The sequence below is a fragment of the Carcharhinus amblyrhynchos genome, chromosome 22 (assembly GCF_965287045.1).
Source record: "Carcharhinus amblyrhynchos chromosome 22, sCarAmb.v2.hapA, whole genome shotgun sequence".
NCBI classification, from domain to species: Eukaryota; Metazoa; Chordata; class Chondrichthyes; order Carcharhiniformes; family Carcharhinidae; genus Carcharhinus; species Carcharhinus amblyrhynchos.
Genome location: NC_137345.1, coordinates 8288498 through 8308608, shown reverse-complemented (window position 1 = coordinate 8308608; position 20111 = coordinate 8288498). Strand labels below are relative to the sequence as shown.

General features: G+C 45.3%; 1 protein-coding gene across 1 annotated transcript in view; it reads right to left on the bottom strand.

Moving 5' to 3' along the window:
- Positions 1 to 20111, bottom strand: part of pik3c2b (phosphatidylinositol-4-phosphate 3-kinase, catalytic subunit type 2 beta) — a 167577-nt gene that overhangs the window by 60346 nt on the left and 87120 nt on the right. Inside the window, exons 14-15 of the mRNA XM_080209785.1 lie at positions 15730 to 15841; positions 3513 to 3655 (exon numbers count right to left, since the gene is read on the bottom strand). Of these exons, the coding sequence (XP_080065911.1) occupies positions 3513 to 3655; positions 15730 to 15841 (255 nt within the window). The remainder of the gene's footprint in view (positions 1 to 3512; positions 3656 to 15729; positions 15842 to 20111) is intronic.

The following is a 20111-nucleotide window of genomic DNA, read 5'->3' as shown; positions in this document are numbered from 1 at the left end:
AAGTGTGGTAGAGTCATTTTCCAACACATGTCCCCGCTTGCCACGTTTAAGGATGGGGTACATACAAAGTTGATTTACGTGGAGCAGATGCAGTGAATTGATAGAGATAAGGCTGTGGGAGCGGAAGGTGGGTGAAGCTTGAAATTGGCTGGCTTTACTATTGCACTTTAGTCAGCTGTGATTCTAGTCATTAAGCATGGTTAGTCAGTCTCACCTATAAAAACTCGAGAATAAACGCATCATTGAGCCCGACAGACTAAACTGTCCAAGGTTAACTAATCTAACCCAGGGCCAGAATGATACTGGGGATAAAAGTGTTACATGATGAGAACAGGTTGTACAGACCAGGGTCACTTCTCCTGGAATGTAGAAGATTAATGTTGATGTAATTGGGTGCCTTAAGATGATTAGAAGGGTTGACAGGATAGAGAGAGAAGGTATTCCTTCTACTGGGGGAACAAAGAACAAATAGACATTAACTTTAAAATTTGAGCTAGGCTGTTCCATGGTGACGCCAGGAAGCACTTGTTCACACAAAGGAAATTTGGAATTCTCTCCCTCAAAAAGCTATTCGGACTAGGATTTATTTGTAAAAGCTAAAACTGAGAATGATATGTTTTTTATTCATTTGTGGGACATGGGCATCACTGACTGGCCAACATTTATTGCCCACCTCAAGTTGCCCGAGGACAGTTGAGAGTCAACCACATTGCTGTGGCACTGGAGTCACATGTCGGCCAGGCCAGATAAGGACGGCAGATTCCCTTTCCTGAAGGACATCAGTGAACCAGATGGGTTTTTCTGACAATCGAAAATGTTTTCATGCCCATCAGTAGATTCTTAATTCTAGATATTTTTTATTGAATTCAAATTCCACCATCTGCCGTGGCGGGATTCGAACCGGGTCCCCAGAGCATAAGCTGAGTTTCTGGATTAATAGACCAGTGATAATAGCACTAGGCCATCGCCTCACCTAAATATATATGTTGTTGGGAAAGGGTTTGAGGAATAAATAACCAAATCCGGTTTGGGTGAAGTTGAGGCAGACATCAGCCATGATCTAACCTGAAATGGTGGAACAGGCTCGAGGGGCTGAATGGCCTACTCTTCATCCAAACAGCTTTAGCAGCAGAAGGATTAAGAAGGCGGCTGAAAGGGAACAAAGCAAACCAGCGAGAATCTCAATTCCTGATCAGTAGCCAATGCTTTCCATTCTTTCTCACTGAAATGCACTGATAGTAACTGATTCAACACAAAACAATACACATTGTCAAAAGGAGGGTTTTCCTTATGTCCGTGACGAACACACACAGGCCATAGCAGACCTGCACTGCACGCTTACAGAATGTCTTCCTATTGCAAGGAAATGACGGAAACAGCAAAATAAAATATCCCGAGGAAAGGGGTCATTTTCCTGCCATGTCCCTTGTTATTCACAGCTGTGATTGTTTCCTTTTTAAAAATCCTTTTGGTGAATGGGGTAATAGGATGGTGTGTGTGGCTGCAATTGGTATGTTAGAGGGAGATAGCGCAAGAAACATTGGATTTGTGTCAAGGTGGATTGAATTTTACTGGCACGTCTGCCCAAGTTTCACACGATCGTGCCCGAGGCCAACGGTGAACGCTGTTCTCCGAGCGGAGCCCGTCCCCAGAATCGGGGCTGGCATTCCGGCAAAATTCCAGCCATGAAGTATCTTATGGTGAAGAAAAGCAGCAAGAGTTCTTCCAGTCTCCTGGGCAATTTTTAACCCTCAGTCGTTACAACCAAGATTATTTGGTTATTTGCCTCAATTGCTATCCATAAATTGTGCCTGCAAAACAGCAGTGAACACATATTGATGGTGAAGCACTTTGGGATGATCTGAAGACTTGAAAGGTGTTATATAATTGCAAGATGGCTTTCCTCCCTTGTTACTTCGAAGATGTAATTCTTCACCTGCCTCTACATTGCCTAGATTAGTGGTCATATTCTCTTAATTTTAAATACTAGTTACATGTTCAATGGGGTTTAGTGAACAAAAGAGCAAAAGGATCAAAGAAAAGTACAGCACAGAAACAGGCCCTTCGGCCCTCCAAGCCCATGCCTGCCATGACGCCCTAAGTTTAAAAAGAAACACCTTCTGCCCTTACTCGGTCCATATCCCTCTCCATTCCCTCCCCATTCATGTAACCATCCAAATGCCTCTTAATTGTTGCTAATGTGCCTGCTTCCACCATCTCCTCTGGCAGTGTGTTTCAGAAGTCTGCTACTCTCTATGTGAAAAACTTCCCCTGCACATCTCTCTTAAAATTTCCCCCTCTCACCTTGAGCCTCTTGTAATTGACACTTCTAGCCATGAAAAAAGCCTCTGACCTTCCATCCTGTCTGCGCCTCTCATAATTTTTGTAGGTGGGAGCTGAATTTACTTTCCCTCTCTACACATCAGTGTTCTCTTGGCCCTTCTCTTGAAGATGGTGACTTCTTGCCAGGTAAAGGCCTGTGTGCACCAGCACCACCCCGCGTCTAGCGAAGTGGCCATTAGTCACGTGCGAGTTGGTGGCTACTCAATCTTGCCGTTCAGCCCCATCGCATCCCCACCTACTGCATGCAGGAATTAACAATCGCGTGTGCGCACACATACGTACACACACGTGCACCCGCACACATCCAGCTGTTTGCTATCTGAATTCTTATCCCACCACCAAGGTGGCCTCCATGTCCTTAGCCTTCTGCACCAATGTCAGTTCAATACAAGCTGGGACAGCAGTGCTGCACCTCGAGATTTGGCACTTTACAACTTCCTGCTTCAACGTGGAGTTGAAGGTTAGATATTAATCACTGCTCCCATTTTCTCTCGTGTAACCACATACACCCTCTATACCTTCCTTTTTTTTTTGTTTCTTTACTTGCCCTTTTGCCATTTAATCACTCTTGCCCTCCTCCACACCCTTCCTTTTCAATCTTTCTTTCCCAGTCCTCCCCACTCCAATCCCATCCCTGGCTCTGAACTTGCTTTGAAACTCTTGTTAAAATCTCTCATTGAGTCTCTTAAGCTTTCCAGGTTTGGCGAAAGATAAGTCAGCCTGAAATATAATTTTTTTCTCTTCGCAGATGTTGCCTGACCTGTTGGGTGATCCCAACAGTTCACGTTTGAATCTCTAGCGAGGAAGTCTGATTTTAAATGAATGAATCGGTGCAACCTACCACGAGTCAGTTTCGGAGCAACCCCAAGATAAAAAGGAACTAATTTTAGCCAGAGTAAATCATTCTTAAAATAGACCGGACATTAACAACAACGCAACAATGATTGGAGATGAGTGGATATATTCCAGGTGTTACTGCTGTTAACTGGAAATGTTTGGAGACCAGGGGATGTATGTCTCTGACTGTCCTACCATTGGAAGTGTGATGGTTTCTTATACTCTTAAGAGGCTTCAAGCAGGGCTCTGGAGTGGCCAGCATCCAACACCAACTCTTCCACTTCCTCCCAGGATATCAACAGTCATCAGCATTATCATAATAAAGTTCTTACCAGAAGAGGGACTTCTTCTGCATCACTTCCTTCAGATGCTTCCTCGATGCATCATCAAGGCTACTGAAGTCATACTTGGGACTGAATTCTGCTGGGGGAGGGGTTATGAACTTGACTTCGAACGCAGAAGTTGGAAAGTCAATCTGGGGATGAAAGGATGAAAAACAGCGTCACACAAGGGCAAAATAGTGCAGATGCCAGAAATCTGAAATAAAAACAAGCAGTGCTGGAAAAACTCAGGTGACCTCTGTGGAGAGAAAGAGTTAATGTTTCCCATTCGGTGTCCTCCTCTTTCTCTCCCCTCCAGTAGTGGCACAGTGGTTAGCACTGCTGCCTCACAGACCCAGGGACCCGGGTTCAATTCCTGGCTTGAGTCACTGTCTCTGTGGAGCTTGCACATTCTCCCCATGTCTGCGTGGGTTTCCTCTGGTTTTCTCCCACAGTCCGAAAGATGTGCCGATTGGCCATGCTAAATCCTCCCTCAGTGTACCGAACAGATGCCCGAGTGTGGCAACTATGGGATTTTCAGAGTAACTTCATTGCAGTGTTAATGTAAACCTACACGTGACAACAAACTTCCATCAGAATCCAGATGAAAGGTCACTTCTGACTAAAGGTTACTTGAAAAGCAGTATCCCATAATTCGCTGAACAAATAAACAAAACACTTCATCATCCATATTAAAGTCGTGGTGAAGCAGACTTAAAATCTCTGGTTTTGGATCAATTCAGAATCAAATATTTGGCTCTTCCCAAAAATGTACACGCATTTATGGCCTGGAAGTTGCTATTCTCATCCAGCATGCCTGATACTAATGGTGCCTAATATAAACATCTGCTCAGTGTCCTCATGCTGAGGTGGATACTGGCCCAACATGACTTGACATACAGCTGGCAGCAAAATAAAGCTTCAATTATCCCTCTCATCGCCAAACTGACTGCTGTATTGGCCTGCACAATGACAGTCACAGACCTTTAAAAGTCATTCATTGGCTGTACAGTGTGCTTGGGGTGCCTTAAGAATCTGATAAGGCGCTTTGTAAATGCAGGTTTTTAAAACCATTCTGTTGCGTATCCGTTATTCCAAGGGTTTGAGCAGAAGATGCAATGACTCCTTTTTGTTGTGAGGCAGCTCGTCCAATGCTCTCTAGATATTAACACGTTCAAAATTACCAAGGATTTTGATAAGATTTCTCCATCGATTCTACCCGGGCAGGTGGGTGGGTAACCAGAGGGCACAGATTTAAGATAACGAGCTAAAGAACCAGATGGGATTCAAGGAAACAATTAATTATGCAGCGAGTAGTTAAGATCTGAGGTGCAGAGCTTGAAAGACTGATGAAGCAGATTCAATAGTAACTTTGTAAATTGGATATGTATTTGAAAGGAAGAAATTAAAGGGAAAGTGCAGGGTGGATGGGATAAATTGCCACTTGATAGTACTATCGATGACCCCTTCCATCACTTTGCTGAGAGTAGACTGATAGGGTAGTAATTGGCTGGACTTGTCCTGCTTTTTGTTTACAAGACATATCTGGACAATTTTCCACATTATTGGGCTGATTGCAGCGTTGTAGTTGTACTGGAATAGCTTGAAGTCGGGTGTGGCAAATTCTGACATACAAGTCTTTAGTTCTATTGCCAGAATAGGGCTCACCTGCCCAGGTAGAATTGATGGAAAAATTGCTTAGCTCTTTTACTGGTACAAAGGGCCAAATCAAGCAATGGCTGAAGGCACTGGATACTGCACAGGCTATGTCGTGCTGTTCCCCTATCCTCACTGATTGCAGTCTGTGGGTTAGGAAGTTCAGGATGCAGTCAGAGGGACGAGCTGAGCCCCAGACCACGGAGTCTGGAGATGAGTTTCGGAGGAATAATGGTTTTGAAGGTGTACGCGATAAATAGGAGTCTGACATAGAGACCTTTGTTACCTAGGTGTTCCAGGAATGAGTGCAGGGCCAGGGAGATGGCGTCTGCTGTGGACCTGTGGCAGTGGTATGCAAACTGTAGTGGATCCAGGCAATCTTGGAGGCTGGAATTGATTCGTACCATGACTAACCTTCCGAAGCACCAATGTATTTCCCAATGAGTATGCACATCCAAATATACTCAACAGCAATATTTGGAAAATGAGGCCGGTCTTTGTGTGGACAGCATGGTGACACAATGGCTACTTCACGGCGCCAGAGACCTGGGTTCAATTCCCGACTCAGGTCACTGTCTGTGTGTGTTTCACAGTAAAAGGTCTGACAACACCAGGTTTAGGTCCAGCCAATTTATTTGATATATTTCCCCCGGGTGCTCTGGTTTCCTCCCACATTTTGAAAGATGTGCTGGTTAAGTGCATTGACCTGAACAGTAACTTCATTGCAGTGTTAACGTAAGCCTTGCTTGTGAATAATAAATAAACCTTGCTGCAGGAAAAATGCACAGCACGGAATGAGGCAAAGCACCATTGCTGTACTTACTTAACCTCCACTCCAGGAACTTCTCATTTTCCATGTGCCTCGAAAGGATAGGTTAGATGTTGCAGAGTTTTGGCTCAGAGTTTTGACAGGGTGACTGCAGTGAGAACACTGTTCAGTACAGCTGGTTCAGGTCATTACAGCACAACAGCTGAATGGCCAACAAGTTTCTTTTGCTCCAGTCCTTGATTGGGTCAAAATCTGTGCTGGCCATTGAGAAATCTGAACTACTTCTGAGAAAAAAAATTATGGGGAGCACAGGGATGCTTGGGCAGCAACATAAAATCCATCAGCTTTTCAAAAGATTAAGATAACTTAATCAACCATTCGCATCCCATGACTCACTCTGTTTGTTTGGAGAGTTAAAACAAGTGATGGGGGCTCAATGTGGTTGCTGTGTGATCAGAATCCCTCCAATGCAGAAGGAGGCCATTCAGCCCATTGTGTCTGCACCGACCTCAATCCCCCCCAGGCCCTATCCCCATAACCAGGGCGACATGGTGGCACCGTAGTTAGCGCTGTGGGTTCAATTCCTGGCTTGGGTCACAGTCTGTGCGGAGTCTGCATGTTCTCCCCGTGTCTGCGTGGGTTTCTTCAGGGTGCTTCAGTTTCCTCCCACAGTCCGAAAGCCATGCTGGTTAGGTGTATTGGCCATGTTAAACTCTCCCTCAGTGTATCCGAACAGGCGCCACAGTGTGGTGGCTTGGGGAATTTCACAGTAACTTCATTGCAGTGTTAATGTAAGCGTATTTGTGACACTAATAAATAAACTCTTTCAGTGCTAATCCCCTGACACTAAGGGACAATTCATCATGGCCAATCCACCTCAGCCGCACATCTTTGGACTTCGGAATCACTGGGCAGTATATCGCAGGAACTAACAGACAGACATCACCACACAAGTAGAGCATTTCCTTAAAATATATCTATCATCCCTTTATTTGATTTCTCTTGCATTGGCTCTGTGCATTTCCTCAACATTGTACTGAACCGCCAGCCTGGGTTACATGTTTATGTGCGCATTAGGCACTGCAATGGGATGTAAACCAACAACCTTCTGTCTCAGAGGCAGGAGAGCACTGGTTGAGCACTACTACAGCGCTATTATGAAAGTATCCCCATAACTTTGACGAAAACATGGCTGGAGTGAATTGGCGCTGTAATTAATCAGTGTGTCACAGCTTTAAAGGCGGAAAAAGTTAACATTTAAAAACTAAAAGTGCGTGTCAGTGGCATATTTGAGGGTGCCTGAAAAGCCAGATTGAAACGGAATCAAATACAAACTTAAAAAGCAAACAAGGAGTTAAAAGAAATTGGTCTTCTGAAAGAAGAAATCGTAGCTGATTCTCCACACTAACTGACTGCCACATCAGCACTTAAGGCAGGGAAAGTCTGTAGAAGCAACACAGAATCCTCACTGTAAGCAGTCTGTTTTATCAGACCCATATGGGAACCTTCTACTTTCAGATCTCAAATGTTTTCTCAACAAATCCAACCAAAGCTTTTGCTATTCTTTGAAGCTTTAGGTGGATTACGCTCCAATAATGCCGAGCTTGAAAAGATTTAGCGGCCACCCCCACCTCTCTCACGCTTTCTACTTTTCATTCCCCTTCATAGGTTGGCACACACTATACCCTGGAGTAAGGATCGTGCGTGAGGCCTGGCCAGAATCCAGTTAAACATTGCTGTGAAACCAAGAGACAGAAGCTCAGCACGCGCCGGAGACGCTTCCCCCTCAGATTTCACTTAACCTCCATCATATCTGACGTCCCAAATTCAGCTTAAATAAAGACAGGAAAGAGCTGGGTGGCACGGTGGTTAGCACTGCTGCCTCACAGCAGCCAGGGACCTGGGTTCAATTCCGGCCCTGTGTGAAGTCTACATCTTCTCCCCGTCTGTGTGGGTTTCCTCTGGGTGCTCCATGCCGACACTATAGTTAACAAAGCCCACCAACGCCTCTACTTTCTCAGGGGAGTAAGGAAATTTGGCATGTCAGCTATGACTCTCACCAACTTTTGCAGATGCACCACAGAAAGCATTCTTTCTGGTTGTATCACAGCTTGGTACGGCTCCTGCAGTCCAAAGATCTGTGGGTTAGGTTGATTTTGATTTGATTTGTTATTGCCACATGTATTAACGTACAGTGAAAAGTATTGTTTCTTGCGCACTGTACAAATAATACATACTGTTCATAGAGAAGGAAACGAGAGAGTGCAGAATGCAGTGTTGCAGTCATAGCTAGGATGGCGAGAAAGATCAACTTAATGCAAGGTAAGTCCATTCAAAAGTCTGACAACAGCAGGGAAGAAGTTGTTCTTAAGTTGGTTGGCACATGACCTCGGGCTTTTGAATCTTTTTCCCGAAGGAAGAAGTTGGAAAAGAGAATGTCCTGGGTGTGTGGGGTCCTTAATTATGCTGGCTGCTTTGCCGAGGCGTTGGGACATGTAGATAGAGTCAATGGATGGGAGGCTGGTTTGCATAATGGATTGGCTTACATTCATGACCTTTTGTAGTTTCTTGCAGTCTTGGGCAGAGCAGGAGCCATTTCAAGCTGTGATACAACCACAAAGAATGATTTCTTTGATGCATCTGTAAAAGCTGGTGAGAGTTGTAGCTGACACGCCAAATTTCCTTCAACTTCTGAGAAAGTAGGAGGTGTTGGTGGGCTTTCTCATGAGGGGACCAGGACAGGTTGATGATGATCTGGACACCTAAAAACTTGAAGCTCTTGATTCTTCCTACTTCATCCCCATTGATTTAGACAGGGGCATGTTCTCCTTTATGCTTCCTGAAGTCGATGACAATCTCCTTCATTTTGTTGACATTGAGGGAGTGATTATTGTTACCACATTACTTCACCAGATCCTCGATTTCATTCCAGCACTCTGTCTTGTCTTAAGTTCCATTAACTGCAATGGTGGGATTTGAATCGGTGCTGCCAGTAATCTCTGGATTACTAGCCCAGTAACATTGCCACCATGCCACCAGCTCTCCTCATGCCAACTTCTGAATAAAAAAGCAGTGGGTTCAAGTCCCATTCAAGATTCTTCAGCATACAATCGGCTGACCTTGTAATTGTTGTAGCTGTTGGAGATACAGGCTGGAATTTTCCAACCTTTCACTGCAGTGGGATTTTCCCATCCCGCTGCAGTGAACGGAGATTTGGCTTGTTGCCAAATTCTCCATCTTTGCTACAGCAGGAGCGTGGCACGAACTGGCGGTAAGATCGCGACCACCGTCTTTCAAGTGAGATATTGATTCCGGAGTTGAGGGGATTGGCTTATGAGGAGAGACTGAGTAGACTGGGGCTGTACTCATTGGAATTCAGAGGAATGAGGAGAGATCTTATACAAACATGTAAGATTATGAAGGGAATAGATAAGATAGAAGCAGGGAAATTGTTTCCACTGGCAGGTGAAACTAGAACTAGAGGGCACAGTCTCAAAATAAGAGGAATCAGATTTAGGACTAAGTTGAGAAAGAACTTCTTCCCACAAAGGCTTGTAATCTGTGGAATTCCTTGTCCAGTGAAGCAGTTGAGGTTACCTCATCACATGTTCTTAAAGCAAGGATAGATACATTTTTGAACAGTAAAGGAATTAAGGGTTATGGTGAGCGGGTGGGTAAGTGGAACTGAGTCCACGAAAAGATCAGCCATGGTCTTATGGAATGGCGGAGGAGGCTTGAGGGGCCAGATGGCCTACTCCTGCTCCTAGTTCTTATTTCTCATGTTCTTATATTAAACTGAGATCCTTTCTGCCTCTCAAGTGAATACAAGAGCTCTCATGACATTATTCCACTGTGACTTTATCAATCAATATTGTTAAATCAGATTATTTTATTCCATTGTGCTAATTGGTTAATGCACTTTGCGACATTTTTAATGTCTATATTTCAATAGCATTTCAAGGGTTGCAATTTTTACTTTGCAACATCCAGACATCATGAGCGATATGACATAAATACAGGTTCCTTCTTGTTAATGAAGGAGTCAAATATGGGAATAGGTAAGTTTCAGTCAGACCAATAAAACATATCCTGTACGGACAATTAAATAATATTTAAATCAATTGCCAACGTTTTGTAAAACATCAACATTTCTACAGATTCACTGAAAGCAAAAATCTTTCCTCCTCTTTGTCTTAAATGGATGGTCCCTTGCTCCAAGATCATGCCCTCTGGTCCGAGGCTCTCCCATAAGCAGAAACACCCACTCAGCATCTACCCAGTCAAGCCCCATTGAGAATCCTATACATTTCAACAAGGTCACCACTCATTCTTTTAAACTTGAATGAGTCCAGGCCCATCCTACTCAACCTCCCCTCATAACAAAATCCAGGATCGACCCACTGACCTTTCTCTGGACTGCTTCCAATGCTAGTACATCTTTCCTTAGATAAGGGGACCAAAACTGTTCACGGTATTCCAGGTGTGGTCACCTAGTGCCAAGTTTTAGCAAGACTTCCCTATTTTTATGTTCCATTCTCTTTAAAATAAAGGCCAACATTAAATTTACCTTCCTGAATACCAGCTCAACTTGCAAGCTGGTGTTTTAGAATTTATGCACAAGGACCCCCAAATCCCTCTGTGCTGCAGCTTTCTGCAGTCTTTCTCCATTTAAATAATATTTAGTTCCGTTATTCTTCCTATCAAAACACATTACTTCACATTTTCCTCCATTATATTCCATCTGCTGAGTTTTTGCCCACTCACTTAACCTGTCTCTATCCCTCCGTAGACTCTTTGGGCCCGATTTTACCATCATGTGGCGCCCGTTTTCAGGCACAAAAACGTGGTAAAGTCATGCATGAGGCGAGTAGTACAATCCGCGTCCACCTCCGTGCCGCATTTCCATGCATTTAAATTGACTTAATGGGCTGCACGCCCAACTTTACCACCACGTTTGCCCATCCACAATTGGCGCAAAACAGACATGCTCCATAGAAGTCCGATTCGGGCACTCCAGTTAGTGAGGAGGTAGGTGCCTAGCATCCGACGGCTCTCTGCTTGAGATCAGTGGAGGGGAGTGGGGAAGGCGACGGGTCTGCTGCCACTCTGCTTGAGATTGGTGGGGGATGGGTGGGAGGGGGGCTGCCACTCTACCTGAGATTGGTGAGGGGTAAAGGGAGGTCTGCTGCTACTCTGCCTGAGATCAGTAGGCGGGGTGGGGGTGGAAAGGGAAAGGGGGTCCATTTCCACTCTGCCTGAGATTGGTGGGGGGGGGGGGGGGCGGGGGGGGGCCGTGATCAATCTTGGTGGCGGGGGCGGATAAGGTGATCAGTAATGTTGCGGAGATGGGGCAATGTCTGTGGGGGCCAGTGGGGGACATTATCCAGCCCAGGTGCGATGTGGCAGGGGAGCTGCATTCTATCTTTTTCTTTCTGCGCATGTGCAGTTGGAGGCGCCGATCGGAGCTGCAGTGTTTCGGGAACAATAAGCCCTGTCCACAGGTTTCTGCAGCGCAATTCGGAATCGCTGTTTTTATTTTTCAGGTAGAGTGTGTATGGGGGCGCCTCAGAGTGGGTTTAAAAGTCGGATCTGAAACATTCCCAGTTTCAAGTCCACCCAACACATAGGATAAAAATGGTAAAATAGAGCCCTTTGTGTCATAGGTCATGGAATCCCTGTATTGCATCTTACCCAGGACCATTCCACCACCCCCCGCAAAAATTTCCCCCAAATCTCTCTAACCATGGGACACAGAGACAGTTTAGCGTGGCCAATCCACCTAACTTTGGACAACGGGAGGAAACCAAAGCACCCGGAAGAAACCCATGCAGATATGGGGAGAACATGCAAACTCTACACAGACACCCATGGCTGCAATCAAACATGAGTCACATGCTGGCCAGACCAGGTAGGCACAGCAGATTTCCTTCCCTAAAAGACATCAGTGAACCAGTTGAGTTTTTCCTAAAATTGACAATGGAAGCATGGTCATCAGTAGATTCTTAATTCTGGATTTTTTTTATTGAATTCAAATTCCACCATGAGCCGCAGCGGGATTCGAACTCAGAGTCCCCAGAACATTCGCTGAGTTTCTGGATTAATACTCCAGCGCTAATGCCACTCAGCTACAAATTTGCCATGCTGTAATTAGACCATCCGACCAGTGGTGGTGCTTTATGGCCTGTTCTGCATTTCCCAGCTCCTAGCCTCCATAGCAGGTTCCAACCAGCTCTACTCCTCTGGCCCCCCCCCCAAACCACTGCAAAGTTTGCGAGTTGTTTTAAACATGATTAAATCTGAACTATCGTTGAGGAACAGGGCTAGATTATGAAGGAAGGACATCTGCGTTCTCTGGCCCTCCTCCTCACCCTGTTTTATCAGAGGACCACACTTGATCTTGATTTTCTGAGCACAATGCACCAAGAAATCAATCATCCCTTTGTTAAAATAAGAAGTTTGGACAACCATTATGCGGTTAACACTTCTGCCCCGTACAAGAATCTGACACTTATTTGAAATAGAAAACAGTTGTTTGGAAAAACGCCAATGGCTTCCAATATCTTCAACCAGAAGCCAAAACATCTCCGAGGCTTTGGTTCCACTAGAAATCCTCAGCGATTTTATGACAAATTACAAAATCATATACTTTGTTCTGCTTCACAACAGAGGATCTTTTCAGATAAATGTTTTCATTATTTTTGGGGGCATTGGAAGAATGCATCACTGATCCTCTGCTGGCAACCGGTGCAGGACACAAACCCTTTGTGCGGCGTGTGCTTTCTAGCTGTGCAGCACACTGTTAATTTTCCAAAGAATTATGCTCATAAATAAAAAGCACTTTTTTTGGGTGCCAGAATTTTGCTGTAAAGGTTTTACAAGCACAGCGGAAGGGCATTAGCCAGGGATAGCAACGTAATTCTAACCAGAATACTCAGCAGAGAATGGAAATAATAATGCTCTCCTGGTGGAGATAAAATGATACACAGCAAGTGTCAATTCTTCCTCACTCAGCAATAGCATACAACAATCCTGCTGAGGACAGCTTCCATCCCACCAGCCTCAACTTCCAGTGTCAAGACATTCTGCACCCCCCCCAGCTGGAGGTATATTCAGCTGTTAAATACCTACATGATTCAGTGGTAGAAAGTTTGCTCTGAGCCAGAAGGTTGACACTTTAGTTCCACTCCTTTTGAGTACATTATGTATAATGAATTACCCCTCCTCCACCTCTTGATACTGACGTTGTCAATTGCCCAACTCTTCTTCAATGTCTCTTGAACGACTTTGCTTGGTTCCACTCTGTCTTATTTGAGCGTATAAACAGCTTTACTTCAACGACTTCTCTTCCCACTTCTACGTTGTCATCTTGGGAAGCCAACAGCGATCCACCCTTGCCCCCTCCTTCGTTACGTCTGCCCCTCCAGTTGCCACCACTCACAGGCAAGGGGTAAAATTCCACATGTATGTTGCACCCAGCTCTACATTTCCTTTTCTTTCGTTGGCAAGCTCTTGAGATCGAGGATGATTTACTTCCACACCAACTCAATGGGCTCTGAAATGGCTGATCAGTCCAGTGCGCGATCTGCAGACATGTGGAGCAGGTGGTATTTGAAGGATTGGGTAGATGGGCAGACTGGAGGTTTGTACACTCCCTCTGAGGCCTTGACTTTACCTCTGCACGTTCCTGACAAAGTCAGTGCCCTCCCAAACAAGTCTTCTCTATTTTGGTTGCTTACAGTCCAGGGTCTCCCATGGGTCAGTGAGGATATCTGACCTCCTCAGGGGTCCTCTGTGGACATTCCTAAAGTGTTTCCACCTTTGTCCTGGGAGATTCACGCTGTGACTGAGCTCTGAGTGGAGCAATTACTTTCAGAGTCTGGGGTCAGACATTCGAACAACATATGCTGCCCAGCTGAGCTGGTTTTGAGTGATTAAGGCCTCAACATTTGTCAAGTTGGCCTGGGTAGAAGATGCTGTTGTTGGACCACCCTCTTGCCACTAGGTTTGGATCGACCTCTCCACCGCTTCTCTCAACTCCTCCATCACCACTGCTGTCAGAACGCTTTTCCCACACAGTCTTCCGATCACTAAATACTAAAATGACCAAAGCAGTTGTGCGGAATCTTCCCGTCTTGCCCACCACGGAATGGGAGCGGGCGGGACATGGACCATGCACAGGTCCGTTGGCCTCGGGTGGGATTTTCCAGTTTTGGGGCGGGCGCGGGCTGGAAAATTCTGTCCATTGCCTTCAATCCCTGCCCCAAATTCTGTAACCTTGCCACTAACTCACTCTCTTTCCCTGGCCGCTATCTTTGCTTGAATCGGACTGTTTACAATCTCGAATCCTGCAGAGCGGTGGACCCTCTAAATAACGAAGACCATCCCTAACTTTGTTCATCTCCACTCTTGTCTCAGCAAGTCTTCATCCAAGGCTTTAAGTTCAACACTCAATTAATCCAGTGCTCTGTTACAGCCACCATTTTCACTCTGGCATCCGAGGACTGCAAATCTGGAACCTGACTGGTTTAGCCATCCATTTCCTTCGTACCTCCCTCTGCCAAAATGACTCCCTCTTCTACAATCATTGATATGAACAATAGCACTAGGCTTATTTTCTACATCATCAACTGTTTCTTTATACATCTCTTCCACTGCCTTCCACAGTCATTTGTAAGAACAGAGTTCTACTTGGCATCTGTAAACCTCAGTTTATCTGCTGGCTGTGTCCTATTACACACCATGTTACATTCAACCATCGCCCTCAGGTTTAGGATGCCTCAATGGTCTTGTCTGCCCTTATCTCTGCAGCCTTCTTCAGTCCGAAAACACCCAGCACTCTCCACTCCCCTCCCCTCACTCTTGCTACTGCAATTTGCATATTAACTACTTTGGTTTGTCCCATCCTTGGCAGCCATCTAGGTCCCACTCTGCAGAATTTTCTCCCTAATATGCTCTACTTCTAAACCTCACAGTCTACCTGTAGGACCTTTCTTTATACCCATGTTGAGCAAACCTTTAGTCATACCTCTTAACTTTATTACTTTGGCCCTTATGCCTCTTCACAAAAGATGCTGTATAAATGCAAATGATTGTTGTTGTTTTAAATTCTGAAGTCCTCCTTTCTTCTTTCACTCTCATGCTTTTCCTCTTAGGGCATCGACCACCCCAGCCCCTGCCCCACATCTCCCCATCCCCAACTCACCTCTTTCTTTCATCGAGCTTTTAGTAAGTAAATCATTCAATGACATAGACTTGGCCCTACTGCTCTGTGCTAGTGTTTGGATTCTATAACTACCATAGAAGCCCCACAGTGCAGAAGCCTCTCTGAGTATCTTCCCCAGGCTCTTTCCCTCACCCTATCCCTGTAATCCCACACATTTACCATGGCTAATCCATCCAATCTTGGGACACTAAGGGGCAATTTAGCATGGCCAATCCACTCCAACCAGCACAACATTGGACTGTGGGAGGAAACCGGAGCACCGGGAAGGAACCCACGCAGACATGGCGAGAAGGTGCAAACTCCACACAGACAGTGATCCAAGCAGGGAATCGAACCCAGATCCCTGGCGCTGTGAGGCAGCAGTGCTAACCATTGTGCCACCACGCCGCCCGTGTCTGAATTGCATTTCTGTTGCTATGCGATGATTGGCTTTTGTAATGCAAATTAATTCAAGTGTGAGCAGTAAGTGCACAGAGTTGAAAAAAAATTAAAATATGACATCAGGAGGAATTTAATGGGACAAGTTGTTTGTAAGCACTGTGGGTAAATTCTTCACCAATTTTCACGTGGTTTTGTCCTACCTGTAAGATGACACTGTCTGGCTGGATGAAATTGCAGGCGGTCAATGTGGTGTGGAAGGTTCGTTGGCACGATGGCCATAGTCCCAGCAGCTTTCTACCACATGACAGCACACTGGAGAACAAAGCATGAAAAACACCGTTAATAAGATGAAAAACATGTACACTGCTGGTCTACAATAATAAAGGACTGCATTTACATGGAGTCTTTCACAACCCCAATACTGATCCGCACAGCCAGTTAAATGTTTTTTTAATTTATTTTGAAAAGGCGATCAGTGTTGTAGTTAAGCATCAGCCATTTGTTGCACTCTTGCCCCTGGTCCAGTACAGGAACAAAAATCCAAGTCAATACTCTCATTGCAGTATCCAGAGAGAGGGAGACTCTAAACTGAGACCCAGTTTGCTCCCCCAGGTGAATGTGAAAGATCCGAGTGAACCATCTGAAGATGACATGGGAATTCTTGCTGGTACCCAGATAAATATCTATCCTTTAACGACCATGACTAAAGCATATTATCATTTCATTTTCATCTTGCTGTTTGAGGGAGTTTGCTGTGTGCAAATTGGCTGTCGCATTTCCTGCCCTACAACAGTGACCATATTTCATTTTAAAAGAAAATGGGTGGTTGAAAAGCAGTCTGGGATGTCCTGAAGTCGCGAAGGCGTGACATAAATGGAAGTCTTCCTTATCTGGCAAAAACTAGATTTTTCTTTCCTCTGCCCAGTGTAATGCCTATCCTCCATCGCCTTCCTCAGTCTCCTCAAATCCTCATATTAAAACTGGAAGGGGCTGATGACCAACCCTTGTCCCTTGGTCCTTCAAAGTGCCTCATCTTACAAGAGGTGGCGATGCCAGTGTTGGACTGCGGTGGGCACAGTACAAAGTCTCACAATGCTAGGTTAAAGTCCAACAGGCTTATATGGAATCATGAGCTTTCGGAGCGCTGTTCCCTCATCACTCATCTGATGAAGGAGCCAGCACTCCGAAAGCTCATGATTCCAAATAAACCTGTTGGACTTTAACCCAGTGTTGCGAAACTTCTTACTCATCTCACAAGGTGGGGGCAGGAGGAGTGGGGAAAGCAAAGATTGACAAAAAAAAATGCAGGAGGAGGCCACCCAGTCCATCAAGTCTGCACTGATTCTGCGACAGAGCATCTTACCCAGATTGTTGCAAGTGCTTCAGCTTTAGCTTTTGCGCTGGCTGTGTTCCCCCATCATCGAGAATGGGGATATTTGCAGACCCTCCTCCTTCAGCAAGCTGTTTAAAATTCCACCACCACTCCAACTGGGTGTGGCAGGACTATGGAGCTTAGTTCTGATCTGTTGGTTGTGGGATCGCTCAGCTCTATCACTTACTGCTTATGCTGTTTGTCAAGCAAGTGGTCCTGTGTGGTAGCTTCACCAGGTTAACCATAACATGATAGAATTTTTTTTATCAAGATGGAGAGTGAAGTAGTTGATTTGGAGACTAAGATGCTGCATCTTAATAAAGAAATTACGAGGATATGAGGCGTGAGTTGCCCTTGATAGACTGGGGGGAGTTACTTAAAGGGTGACAGTGGATAGACAAAGGCAAACATTCAAGGAGCAGCACATGGAGGAACTGCAGCAACTGTTTATTCCTGTTTGGCGCAAAAGCAAAATGGGTAAAACGGCCAATCCATGGCTTACAAAGGAAATTAGAGAGAGCATCTGATCTAAGGAAGAAGCATAGAGATTGGCTTACTCCTGCTCCTAGTTCTTCCGTTCTTGATAACTTCTCCCCCCAACCCCGAACCCTTATTAATGAAGCATTTATCCAGCTCTGTCTTAAAGGTATTCAAAGACTCTGCTTCCACTGCCTTTTCAGGGAGAGTTCCAGAGACTTTCAACCCTTCGGGAGAAAAAAAAACTTCTCCTCATCCTCCCGGCTTAAAGGAGCGACCCCTTTTTTTTTGAAAAGTGACCCCTAGCTCTGGGTTAATACAGAAACCAGAGCAAGAAACAAAATTCAAGACCTAACTTGAAGGAATTTTGACTGTTCTGAGCCCTGGTTAAATGCTGTGGTTTAAGGACAGGCAACAACATTAACTGTGCAGTCAATAGATATTGGATTGCAACGAGCATAAACAGGGTACTGACAACACACAGCAATCAGTCAGCGTTTGAAAGTGGAATGGTGGGTTCACCTTTCAAATTTAAGCCTGCACTCAATGGAGGGTGCTGATGGAAACATCAGCCCAGCTTTTCTCTTTCGATACATACGCTGCTATGTTGAGAGATTTTGATTGCAATTCATACTGCCAGGACATTTTTTCTCATCTCTCCATGCTGCACAATAGCCAGACCACTTCACTGAGCAGTAAAGGAATGGGAAAGGATACTGTTGTGTCATGTCCTCAATCAGTATTTCCTGTCGTCAAATTTAGCTGCAGGGAGACACTGCCAAGTTGTCACAGAGCTTAGAATTCCTATAAACTCTTAGGAACTCTATAGTGCAGAAGGATGCCATTCAGCCCATTGAGTCTACACTGACCACAATTCCACCTCGGCCCCAGACCCATAACCCCGCATATTTAACCCTCTAACCTACGCATCCCAGGACACTAAGGGGCAATTTAGCAAGGCCAATACACCTAACCTGCACATCTTTGAACTGTGGGAGGAAACTGGAGCACCCGCAGGAAACCCACGCAGGCACGGGGAGAACGTGCAAACTCCACACAGACAGTGACCCAAGCCGGGAATCGAACCCAGGTCCCTGGAGCTGTGAGGCAGCAGTGCTGACCACTGTGCCACGGTGCCGTCCCATGCTGAAAGGATGTTTCTGGAAATTAAAACCACAGAAAATAATAACAAAGTTCACAAAACTGGTGCATCAAGAACCCAGCTCTGCTGCAAGGAGAGAGCAGAATAACTGATAACCTTGCAGAGTACTGACTCCGATCCAACAGAAGAGGGCACTTTTAAGCAAGTCCAGTCTGAGGACAGGGACTGAGTGTATGCAGGGAAGTATTTTGAAGCTAGGTTTAAGTGCAGGCAAGAGGGATTAAATTCCTTCTATGCTGGACGCAAGCATCCCAGGTTAGGTACATTCACCTAACTTTGTATTCTATTGCCATCAGCTGTGGGTCTAATCCAAGAAAAAGAAAACAAAGCCAAATATTGCGAGCAAATTTGGAACATCACTCAAAGAACAGAGTCAGACAGGGTGATGGCACAAAGCATCTGGACTTTGCTCGGCAGCTAATCCTTGTTGTCGGTACCTGTCTTCACAGTGGGTGCAAAGGTGGTAAGTATTGCACCTGCAGTCACATCTCGCCAACAAAACTGGCCAAACAAATATAATTTATCCGTTCTTAAAAAAAAAATCTGCATTCCCTGAAATTGTGGACATCTAACTTCCTTCAGAGGCAGCACTGCCACTTTATCTCTCTGCTATCTTTACCAAGGCTTTGTTCAGTGTTTGCGTAACCCTCCAGCGACCGTTCAGCTCACATTTCCCTCTCAGCAGCTTTATATGTCACAGCTGTTATTTTGGCCTCAGACTGTGAACTGAGGTGTGGTTTGGATGTACGCTATCCAGCTGTGCAAGAAACTCTCCTGGAATGACCCACTAGGGCAGTGGGGATGGGGGAGGGGGTTGGTTGGTTGGTTAAAATGCCCTGCTTTGCAGTATCCGTCCGGTATGAGATATTAATCAACAGTCACCGCAACCACAGTCAGAAACATCTGGTTGCTAAAAAGCAAATGACTCGCTTAACCAGAAACACTTCTAAATTATAAGTTCAGTTGTGTTAACGTTAACAGTAAAATGTCAAACTGCAATGCTTCACATCAAAGGTAGAAATACAAACTTCACGTTAGTGCCGCAATTGGTATCAATGCAGTCCCGGAACATACTGTTGCCCGGGTTCCTGCTCCTCATTACAGATCGCAGATTCTCCCTGTAAAAGGTATCCGTGCGGTCAGCAGCGAGTATTCTCTGGAACTTAGTTCCTAAAACGCTACTAAAAGGTAGTCGGCCTGGTCCCACCTGACCAGAGGCTGCCCTCCTCTTGTGAGGGGGAGGGCTGGTTGGTGGTGGTTTAATCTGAGGATCACCACACCTCAAGCCAGGGGCAAGGTTGAGAAGCCAGGGAATTCATGAATAACTTCAGCTGATGTGGGAAATGAACCCATGCTGTTGGTATCACAAACCAGCTGCCCAGCCAACTGAGCTAAAACCGACTCCCCAGTGCTCGGTTACTCACACTAGCCAGGCTTGTTTCCTGACTAGGCTTTTGGAAAATTCTTTGATCACCATTCTTCTGGTAAAGCCTGTGGGGTCTTTTCCTCTGTTAAAACCAGTAAATTAGGGCATGAATGTAGGATCTGTCTCAGCAATGAGGCCTTCCACA